General features: G+C 39.2%; 2 protein-coding genes across 2 annotated transcripts; both read right to left on the reverse strand.

The window, feature by feature from the left end:
• Window positions 1-1,217: 1,217 nt before the first annotated feature.
• Window positions 1,218-2,764, reverse strand: Or92a (Odorant receptor 92a). The gene is made up of 3 exons (XM_017083426.4): window positions 1,935-2,764; window positions 1,568-1,766; window positions 1,218-1,508 (listed from the first exon to the last, which is right to left on the reverse strand). The coding sequence occupies exons 1-3, from the start codon at window positions 2,747-2,749 to the stop codon at window positions 1,296-1,298; spliced, it is 1,227 nt and encodes a 408-aa protein (XP_016938915.1). The 5' UTR covers window positions 2,750-2,764; the 3' UTR covers window positions 1,218-1,295.
• Window positions 2,765-10,543: 7,779 nt separating this feature from the next.
• On the reverse strand, window positions 10,544-11,348 carry LOC108016716 (uncharacterized). Its single transcript, XM_017083443.4, has 2 exons — window positions 11,214-11,348; window positions 10,544-11,149 (listed from the first exon to the last, which is right to left on the reverse strand). Exon 2 carries the CDS (start codon window positions 11,146-11,148, stop codon window positions 10,693-10,695), a length of 456 nt encoding a protein of 151 aa, XP_016938932.2. The 5' UTR covers window position 11,149; window positions 11,214-11,348; the 3' UTR covers window positions 10,544-10,692.

The following is an 11,348-nucleotide window of genomic DNA, read 5'->3' on the forward strand; positions in this document are numbered from 1 at the left end:
CAAACAAAAGAACACGTATCTGTTTTTATAAGCACGTGAAGCTGTCAAGGACATGAAATCGGTAAGCTGTTGTTGATTGCGTCCAAACCAAACGAGTGGAGTAGGCATCACATCCGATTCTTTCAATCAATAAAAAGCTCCCGGGCAATACCAATCGCCAAAGCTCATTACAAACAATAAACAAACAATGATGGCCAACCAAAATAATAATAATACAGAAAAAGCCACTGTTAAATGATGGAACAATAGAGTTAAATGACGACTTTTGTGTGCAAAATTTCCATTTCAACGAAATATTCGATTTGCGGTGTTAAAAATCACATGTTCCCATAGTCCAGTGGTTGCCAACAGAAGATGGACAGGCGACCCGCGGGATAGGTAATGCATCTGCCGCTACTCTGGTCCCGCTCTCGCCACACACACAGTGTACGGAGAACAACGGCTAGGCAAATCACTCACACGAACAACATTTCAACATTTCATTGTTTGCTTTGCTATAGGTTTGAAAATGATACTTTTCAAACGAATTCCTGCCTAATTACCTGATGGAATTTTAGTCTCTTTCCAATGACTTCCTACAGTTCCATCAGGCATTTATGCATTCGTTTGAAAAGTATATTTTTCGAACCTTTACACTTTTTTCCCTTTTTGTATATTTTATTTTGAACATCTAATCACAACCGGATTTGCCAACTGATATCCTTATTGGCATGTCCTGTCAAAGGCTATCCAACATACTATAAATAAACGGCTTTCGGTTGATATCAAATGGTCATCATTATCACACTCCCCCACTTTAAAGTGCCAAAGCGGTGAGGCAATCATACATTTTATGGGCTTTGATTGCTTTTGACATTTATTGATTTATTTGGCCAGAGAGACATGCAACTGTGCATGTGCATGTGCTGGGATGTAAATATTTATAAATTGCTGATATGCAATTAAAAATTACAGCAACAAAATGACAGCTGCCTCAGGTGCAGAACCACATGCTCGTGCAAATTAAGCTCCGATGCAGGTCTTTAAAATGCAAATGTGGGCGAAAAGGGTTCGAGATTTCCACAATCTGGGATTAAAACGTATTATTCTTAAAATTCATGCCTAGCAGCTTATAACCATAAAAATAAGCAAAATCTTCGGCAGCCTTGGCTGTCAAAAGCATATTAGGTAAGAAAATATTTATCGTACATGGAAAATACAAGAGTTAAGCCTTGGAATTAAGATATTTTCAACTACATATGCATTCTTTATTGGGAATAAATTTCTTTTGTCTCATGTATTAATTTGGCACTCCTTCAACCATAGTAAGTTGTGCGGAGGAGTGCAAAAAACTGATATGACATGCTGATTACCTTCATGAAGGTGTTGAAAGATATTGGTGGAAAGGTGGGCGGTCTTATAGAGGCTGGCTTGTGACTGCGGGCAATGATAAATTTCAGGATGCGCTTATACTTGGTGCTGCAGGGTAACCAGTTCTGATTGAAGGCAGAATGGCCAATTCGAGAGCTCTAGAATATTAGGAATAGTAAATATAAAAACAAATATACATTTTCTCAAGAAAACTCACTGATGAGATCATTTCATCGCCGTAATAACAGACCACAAAGACTTGAACTAGGGAGGCCGAAAAAAAGATAAAGTACAGCACAATATCCTCCACATTTGAAGCTGTTATCTGAAAGCCCGCAAAGCAAATGACCAACGAGGCGGCAATAAAGTTCCAAAGGATCAGGAAGCTAAATATGCTGTTGACCTCCTCGCTAAGGCTGAAAAATGGATAAGAACGTTAAAGAAATATTTTTTAATTCAAAAGGAATCCCTAGAGAATATGTTGAGACCGCAAGTCCAATGGAAAAATAATATAGCATACTTTTAAGAGCTTTTAAGAATAGATTTGAAATCTCTTGAGATTTTAAGGAAACCTGAAAACTTACTCCAAAGCTCTGGCATGATAGACAACCAAATCGTGGAGATATTTGATATTCTCCTCATCCGTATGCTCTCCGCCATCGTAGGCCTCCAAATCATTGGCTATAAAGTTAAAGTGCATGGTCAGCTGGGTTATGGTCGTAATTAGCAGAAGATCCACGCAGACGTAGGAAACTCCGGCCACATAGGCACAGTGAGCCAATCCCCAGTAGGAAAACCAATAGACCGTCAGATCCGTCTCAGCATCGTAGGGAAATAGGATGTGAAAACCGTAGTTCCTTTCGAATATCTCCGATCCCATTAGGTAGTACTTAACAGTGGACTTGATGGCTGGATAAAAGCTGAACGACGAGGTATAGGTCATGCAGAGGATGGTGAAGAGGGTCATGACACTGTTCATGTGTTTCCTGTAATATGGCACTTGATATTTCCGCTGTGACTCTATGTCCACGGGGTACATCTCCTTGAGGTCATCCAGTAGCTTGACCAAACGTTGCTTGTTCACCGTCAGTCCAAATTGCTTGAAGTCGGCCATAAAACTGAAGCCAATGCAAGGGGCAACCGCTGTGGCCTCCAAAAGAGTTGTAGTCGACATGATGTGCACGATGAAGTAGGCAATTTCGCCCACCACATAGGCATTGAAGTTGAGGAACCCCAATACCAGATAAAATCGCAACAGGTAACGCCTTATCACATTGGGATCCCGGTCCGAATACAGATCCTCGCCGATGGTCTTGTAGAAAGTCATCGGGAATCGGGTGAGTTCGTCAAAGGTGAGCACCTCATCATCGCCCTTGGGCTTACGTTTGCGGAACAGCATGACGATGTGGTTTAATCGCCGTATCCAGTGGGCCTTAGGCTTTTATAGTGGTCACCAGTGAGGCGACACCATTAAATTGTCATGAGCCAGCCCGTGCTGACCTCATAATTACTTAATTGAATTTGAGGTAATTGCAGACACCTGCCAACATTGTATTGCTAAAATATTAAGCCCTTAGAACTAAGCTGAAGGAATGTTCCCATAGATACACGGAGAAAAAACTACAGATATCTCAGGATATTACTAGGCTGTTGTCTAAAGGTGTTGAAAAGTATGCAATATAAAAAGAAAAGTCATCTTCGAGATTCAAAATATATCGTTGCATACTCTTAGATACCATAATAAGTTTTATATGAAATTATGCTACTTTTCTGCACGTGCACATATATAATCCCCGATGGCTGATGGAAATTAATTCAATTAAATTCCAGAAGGATTATCAGAGGCAGGCCTCAAAACTCAACATCAAAGACAAGTTCGCAAATCAAGTGGCCAATGTAAGTACATACCATTGTGCCTGGGGAGCCCTTCATCCCAGATGCTCGCCGAATGCCAAACATATAGAAGTATTTTCTGGCAGCCATTCGGATTTGACGGATGTGTGGTTTCCATAACGCCAGGCCCCCCCATTTTCGGGTTGGGTCTTCTTCACAATTTGGCATTTTGAGGCACAAAAGGTGCTCGGACCGCTGCCAGGTTTAATTATTCATTGGGAATGCTGGACTACTTATACCAATTGTATGCTCATACAAAATATCTTAATCTGCTAACAATGTGCTGGCATATTTTCCTCATAGTTCGTGGCTTTAAGTTGAGATTAAATCGAGATGGCCAATAAGAACAATGCATTGCATTGGATTTGCTGAAACAATACCCCAACATAACTCTGCTTTTCAAAGAAAACACAGCTCTGCCTATATATGAATAAACAGGATATGGATAATGGTTCTATTGTTAAGATTAATATTCTGGGATCTACAGTTGGAATTTATGCTGCTCGAGAATTATTAGGTCCTAAAATTACATGGAGAAATATTTTTGAAGTCGAAGCAGCTTATCCATTTCATTTTAACCATTAATTTCTTGTGAAACCAGCACCTTGAAAGTTATCCTTTCGTTAAGTGTAACTGCAAATCACGTTATCTGATGCCTCTAACTTAAAATCATCAAGCTTGTGGGAAATGGACAACGAAGTTTTAGAATTCCCCCATTCAAATACCTCAATTTAATCATCTATTCAATGTCTATAATAGATAACACCGTGCCATGCACTAATTGCCAACATGCAATATAAAACATTCCTGATCATGGACATGGAAATTATAAATTTGTTGATTTGTTTACCTTACGCTTAGTTTGCGGTTAAAGTTTTGCAATTAAATGCTGCATAAATTACATGGCTTTGCGAATGCGTCAAATAATTTACGGCAAATTGAAATTAATTTGAGTTATATGGCCGCAACCGAATGCACAAGCAAATCAAATGTAAACTTTAATAATAATAATTTGCAGCAAAAAAGCCAAAGGAAGCCAAACATGTTCAGACTTGCAGGCGCCGTACATTTTATGGTCCTGGTAATTAGTTTAAAAAATACTTATATGTATATACGCATGGTATTTATGGCCCTGGCCCGACAATGTGAAAACGAGTTGATTTTCGTATTTATTGGCCGGCAGCAGCAGTCAGTGTGTAAATAAGTATGTGTGCTCTGGATAAACAATTAAATCGGAGATATCAGTGCTCATTGGGCTAATAATTGAGTTAAATATTTGCACATGGAAATTCAAAACAACCCATGGCCTACTGCCTTCTGCATTCTGCCTGCTGCCATATGCCTCAAATTGAAATACATTTTAATTTGAAGCGTTGACTAAATTATTAATGCAAATTAATTGTATTGCCATTAGCACAAGTCCAAACGTGTTTGCAGTGTTGCAGTGTGTCCATGTCGGCGATTGTTATTTTTACAGCAAACGATGGGGCAACACTTAATGCAACAGTTGTCAACGGATCGAACCGCTCGCCACTATTATATTTTCCTTAAATTAAGTTTTTAATTAGATACGACGGACATTCATATGTTTCGCACATATTGTTTGTCCTTTGTGCAACGTGTCTGCAATATTGTATTACCTCAATTAAAATAATAAAAGCATGCGGAGTCGGACCTTTGCCTGCGCGGTGCGAATGATTTTTCGACAGATTATTTGGCGCTTTTATAGGGAGATGGATTTCAGAAACACATTGTTAAGCAAACATATCAATTTGGGCTGTGGACCGTGTTCAAAACCCACTAGCAAATGTATAATTATTCTTTTATGAGAGAAAATAATTTATAATGAAATACAAAGAATTATACAAATGATTTTTTGTTTCCTAGCCACATGCAATTTATTTCAAAAGTCAATCAAAAATAAAATTTTAACCCCTTTATTAAATTTTTTAAAACTAAAAGTTAGGTTGGAACTATCATATTTTAATTTGGCGACTAAATGTAACCATTGTCCAATATTTTTCGCTTAGTAAACTGCATGTTTAGTAGTCGTGTAAACACGTGTAATATCATATTTTAATTTGCATGACATTTATCGACAAAACAAACGGCGAGTGCCCATTAATTTTCAGGGGGTATGCAATAGAATTATTTGTTTTAATTCAGTGGAATTGTGATGCCTTTGTGCCATCGACAATGGCAATTTAAAATATTCTTACGCCCACATACAATTGGGCAATTGGTAGAAGAAAACTTCATACATATAGGCCGCAGGGTTTTCCGAAGGGAAAACTTCCATCACTTGTCGATATTTGCCAATGTGGGTGTGTGTGTGTGCAGCACAAAAATTTCTATTACAATTTTTGGCTCAATTTTTTCCCACTCAGGTTTGAACTATCAAAGGCCAACGGCGCATTGGGTTTCAAAAGAGATGTGTTTTTGCCCCCCATTTTGCCCTTTCTGCATTTTCCAGCTGAGAATTGAGCTGTCGGCTGTCCATACACACAATGCGTGCATCTGTGGGGGTAAATGCTGTGCCTGTGTGTGTGTGTTTGTGTGAAAGGGTATTTTCGACCATCAAAATGTCCTTAGACATTTCGGTAAATTGTTGCCCCAAATTCCTCTCCAAGTGGCCCGCATTCCTGGCTCTAAGCTACTTTGAAAAATCAACCTTCTTGATTGTTTAGCTTTCGGGGTACTATAGGGAATATTCGAAAATATCCTTGTCAAAAACAATAAACTAAAAATTACTTACTTACTTACTACTAGCTTACCATTACTTAACTTGATTTGTGTAAAATACTTATCTTAAACTTCCTTTTTTTATACAAGAACTGTTAATTTTGCTTTCAAAATAATAATATTATATTATAATATTATATTAATTATAAATATTATTATCAGAATAATTTCAGAAAATCTTTTAAAAGAGCATTCGACTATGGCTTAAATAGTTTCCATGCTTCCAGCTTTGATCCCCCTAACGTTTTTCGCTTTTTTTTTGTTCTTTGTTGGCATAATATTCAAATTGGTTGGCCGGGCAAAGAAATGCAAACTCAAAGAAGTCCTTTCCACCTTTACTGGATGCCCATTTTTTTTCCTACCTCCGGGATGGTTTTAGAGCACTGCTTCCGACACTTCCAACATTGTTTGCGAGTGGGGCGAAATATCACCAGTCTTTGGCAAAGGTAACAAAATCTGCCCGGAAAGTGTGAGGGAATCCATTAAATGCTTGATTTGACACAAAAATTTTAGAAAAGAGGGGATTGGGAAAAAATCAGATAACGCTTTAATTGCAAAAGGTTTTTTTTTTTTAATAAAAAACAATAGTATTGGAGAAAATGCAACAAAATAAGCTCAAATCGCCCATATCCCATATCCTTTGGCTGCATAACAGTAAATGCAACGGTAAACTTGGTACTTTTCTCTCTTCCTCTTGCTTTTATGGCCACTTAACGCGTAACGGTAAAAATGGCCGTCGACCAGCAAGAAGAAGAAGATGAAGAAATTCTTGCAATTTATTGACTACCAGAACCAACGGACAGCGTCCATTGATTGCCAATTGATTTGTCGAGTGTGTGGGCGTGTCCGGGGGGGGGGCGGTGGTCGTTGGGCGGGTAACCAGTGTGTCTTTTGTGGGCGTGGCAGTCGGTAAAGAGTGGCCAAGTAAAAGCACAAAAGTCAAAGTTGATCGTCGGTTTTGTACGAGTGTCCTGCCCCACAGGCCTTAAGTTTAACCCGTTAGCAGAGCGAACATGTTTGTTCTTGTGGTGTCAGAAAAATGACTTCGGAATTATAGGCTTTTAAGCGCCTGAAATCTTCCTACTGAATAAGTTATTAAGTTGTTGAGACATGCCCTCGCTCTTTGAAGAAAAAGTTAATTTTACTTTTGTATAAATAAATATTATTCTTGAAGACAATGGAGGATCCCTTAAAGGGTTAAACAATTTCACAGCGAACTTATGACCCGAAATGAACAAGAGGAGCTGCCCAGGACTTGCATATTCGTTAAATTTACCGCAGAAGGCGAAAAGGAGGAGGAGGAAGGTCCTGAGCCTGAGAGGAGACAACCACATAGCTTATGCAGACGAGACCGAGACCGGGAATGGAGTGCCGTAAACGGAGCTGCACGGATAGAAAAATCCTACGATATCATATTATAATGCATTATAATGATATTGAACAGTGAGTTATATTAAAAATATAGGCGTACTATCATTAAAATCAGAATATAATTATATTTCATCATATATTTCTTAAAGTTTCGAGTGATAATCCTGAAACTATTCTTATACCATATCATCATCATAATAAATAAATCAAAAATCTTCATAATAATGCATTTTTTCTTAAAGTTCCGACTTTAAAATATGTGAAATAGATAATCTCATAACTATTGTAGTACCATATCATCATCATATCATATCACTGTTTCTTTCTGTGTGCCAACGGAGCCCGGGCAGAAACTATAGCCGTATCCGTGCACCAGGACTCGCACACCGGAGCTGGAGCCGTAGTGATGGCCCGTGGCCCAGGAATCGCAGCGGAAGGGGATTCCGGAGCGGTTCAGAATGGCAGGACGAAGTACCAGGAGGCGGCAGTCGGTAGTCGGCAGTCGGCAGACAAAAGCACGCAAAAACTTTGTTGCAAAACACTTAGCACACACATATGAATGTGCGACAGGCGACAAAGGTTTCAAGAATAATAACAACAAAGTCTTGTAGGTTTGGTGCTGATCTATTAGGTCTATATAGGGTATACTGTTAAAATAGTATGTCTATAAAGCCATTCAAAATGTCTTATTTGAAATTATCTACCTTACCTACACCAGATTTTACAAAATCAAAAATAAGAACATTCTTTAAAGAAATTTTAAAGTAAAAAAAAATTTTTTTTCTTGTTCCTTACGAAACTTCGGTGTCGTCATTCTTGTCGCCTGAGTTTTACATGTTAAATGCGCGCCGCCACACATTTCTCATTGAGTGCGGCTATACGGAGTGCGAGTGCAAGGATGTGAATGTGAGTGTGTTGTGCATTGTCTGGTTAGTCCTTTCCGCATATATTTGAAAATAAAGTTACGACAAGTTGCACTCAATTTTCAGCATTTACTGTCAGCGCACAGGCACGCCACGGCAGCCAGTTGAGCAGCAGTACAGTGAAGTCAGGGTAGGAGGGAAAAGTGAGAAAGGAGGAGGATGGGGGTGCTGGTGCTGGTGCTGGGTCCAAGCCACTGTGGCAACAAAAACTATGTCAGGCCGGTGGACAGTGGATATGACACACAGTGAAAATTACAACTGCATAGTTGAGCCTGAAAAAATTCCAAATAAACACTTGGGAATTATAAGCGCTAGTGCAAGAGCAGGAAAATTCTAAAGTGAAACTAGTTCATTAATTCATTAAATTCTAAAATTAAAAATCAAAACAATAATGCAAGTATAAATATTACAAAACACTTAAGAGCTGATAATTTTTTTAGGCATAGAAAATACTACCCCCCATTTCTTTGTGTGTAAAAAGAAAAGCCAAGCAACGCATAAAACGCTTGAAATGAATACGTGTTACAATTGTTCGTCCCGCAATTCCCCTTGGGCCAACTCAACCCCTTGGCATACTGCTATGCCAGGCTACGCCCATGGGCCTACCGACCCCGACCCCTTAAGCCCTTCACTGCTACTGTTCGTATGCGATTTGCAAACATTTTCATTATGCCCATGGACATGGGAGCGTGCTACTAAATTGATCAGGAATATAGTTTTACATATGCATGAGGGAAATAGAATGAAAGCTGTATCGTTGCAGGTGCTTAAGACCTAATAAAAGGGTGGGGGAATAAATTAGTCAGGTTGTAAAAATACAGTTTTTAATTGAAACATGATCCTATCATAAAATCCCTTAATTGGTATTCGGAATTCTTATGGCACAAGGCCTAGGGTTTTCAAGGAACAGCAGGAGAAATTCAACTAGTACGTGATTTTGAAATGAGACACTCATGTGTGAAGTATAATCTAAACTACTCAGTATTACCCTTTATATGAGCGATGACTGGTAAAAATAAATTTCTGGAAGTGCCGACTTAGTGATAAGCGACTTTTCCGAGGACAATGAACGGAGGACTCCAGCGGTACGTGAGTCATGGCTGATGGTCGCCGTGAGTTGTCACTTCTCGCCACCATTTCCAAATGAGTCCTATGTGGTGGCATTGTTGGTTCAGACAGCATACACTCAAAAAAAAAACTATTGAAGTTTTAAAATAATAAACTTATTTTTTAAGTTTTTAAATTAAGAAAAGTAAATTTTATGCATGGCGTAAGCTTTGATTATTCTCAACTGTTTTTTCTGAAATATGATAGCATAGCCTTAAGATTGTAAGGTTAAGTATTCGCCTTTTAAAAATTGTTCGTTAATTAATTACTTTAAGAAAATTAACTTTATTTGAAAACCATTTTTTTAAGGAATAGGTAATTTTTTAGCCTATAGAAATTTACAAGTATCAGATCGAATTGTTTTTGAGTGTACTGTTAACAATATTTATTTATAACTTCAATGTTTTAGACCTATTTTAGCTATGTTTATTGATAAAATATTAGCCCTTACGCATTAAGTAAGATTAACTATGTGTATTGAGATGAACTGGAGGACTTAAAATTGATTTATCACTTTGACCAGAAGGTTTTTTGATGTGCAGCTGGTCGACTCGAACAGGAGATAAGCTCTGCAGGTGGTTGCCCGATTCCCGGCATTTGCATATAGAATTGTGTGGTGCGTGCGAAGTAACGTCATCAAAAAGGGGGCACAGACCAAAGTGGAGCCACCCACGTCCACGTCCACGTCCACCACCCACACTCGCATCCACATCCACATCTCACTCTGAAAAGTGCCACAAGCTGGCTGTCACAGCCTCTGGCAGCTGCAAGTGTATTTAAATTTCAACAAATTAGCTTAGTAAATTAGCTGCTCATAAATCTGTGGCCATAAAAACACGGACACAAGATACTCGCCGGGTGAAGCGGATGGTTCCGGCGAATGAAAATGGAGAGACAGTTGGGACAGCCAGAGCGACAGCATCTGTCATTGGCTTAGTTTCCATTTTAGCCAAGATCCACACGGCGTTTCCATAACCATAATTAAGGGTATCCAGTCACGTACATCAGGCACCTACTTTTGTAATGGTTTTCGGTATTAAGTTCGGTTTACGCTCCATAATGACCTGCACCCCCTAGAGGTTATCCTCATTCGGATATACATATATATATATGAAGTGAAAGAAAATGTTTACCATACCATAGATTTAAAGCGTGTGTTTAATTGTATTTGCCATAGAATTAAATCGAATTTAATTAAGTTATTGCTTTTCAACGGAAAGTTAACAGCATGTACAGTCTTATTATGTGTTTATGGGCCCAGTGATATAGCAGGCTTCAATGTTAAAAATAGTTATTGGGGCCCTCCTTAAGCCCTGGAACCCATGGATGTGGTGGGTTTGCCAGGATCGGTGTCACCATGTCCACCCTCCTCCATTTCGGCAGCAGGTCCATACGGATTTCCCAGGCGATTGTGATAGATTCCAGCGGATCGGAGGCGCTCGTCCAGTTGGTAGCGATTTTTCAACATCTCGCGGTGGCCACTCAAATCCACCATGCGATTGGCCACACGGCGACCGATGGTCATTAGCTCAGCCGTGCGGTAGATATGTGTGGATCCGGCTCGAGGGCCAAACGATTCGAAGTCGGAAACGGACCTAATGCCCGACAATTCCGGGCATTTCAGCATTACGTCCCGGGAACAACACGGTATATTCAGGTTGTGTTCTTCTTCCTTGGCATAGCGTTTGGAATTTTGCTTGACCAATTTTTCCACAATCTCGCTGATCTTCACCTGATCCTCGGTCTTTATGAAATTGGCCATTCTATGTGCGTTGTGTATATTTGTATAACTCGCGAGCGATTGGTTAATTAGAAGTACGAACTTACCTGGTTTTTTTTTTTTTTGCTTTAAGGAAAAATGAAAAGATTTTATGAAATGTGCTAGGCGCAAGGCACTGAATCTGAATGAATACAAATGGTTGAACGGATTGTTGAAACAATCAACACAATTAGCAAAGGTAG

The sequence above is a fragment of the Drosophila suzukii genome, chromosome X (genome assembly GCF_043229965.1).
Source record: "Drosophila suzukii chromosome X, CBGP_Dsuzu_IsoJpt1.0, whole genome shotgun sequence".
In the NCBI taxonomy this organism is placed as follows: domain Eukaryota; kingdom Metazoa; phylum Arthropoda; class Insecta; order Diptera; family Drosophilidae; genus Drosophila; species Drosophila suzukii.

What these genes read in the sequence shown, in the direction of transcription:
- LOC108016716 (XM_017083443.4), bottom strand. Translation starts at nt 11,148, where the DNA reads ATGGCCAATTTCATAAAGACCGAGGATCAGGTGAAGATCAGCGAGATT.
- Or92a (XM_017083426.4), bottom strand. Translation starts at nt 2,749, where the DNA reads ATGCTGTTCCGCAAACGTAAGCCCAAGGGCGATGATGAGGTGCTCACC. An exon ending in TATCATGCCAGAGCTTTGGA is followed by an intron (nt 1,767 to 1,934) that starts GTAAGTTTTCAG and finishes TCCATTTTTCAG; the next exon opens with CCTTAGCGAGGAGGTCAACA. An exon ending in GCGATGAAATGATCTCATCA is followed by an intron (nt 1,509 to 1,567) that starts GTGAGTTTTCTT and finishes CTAATATTCTAG; the next exon opens with AGCTCTCGAATTGGCCATTC.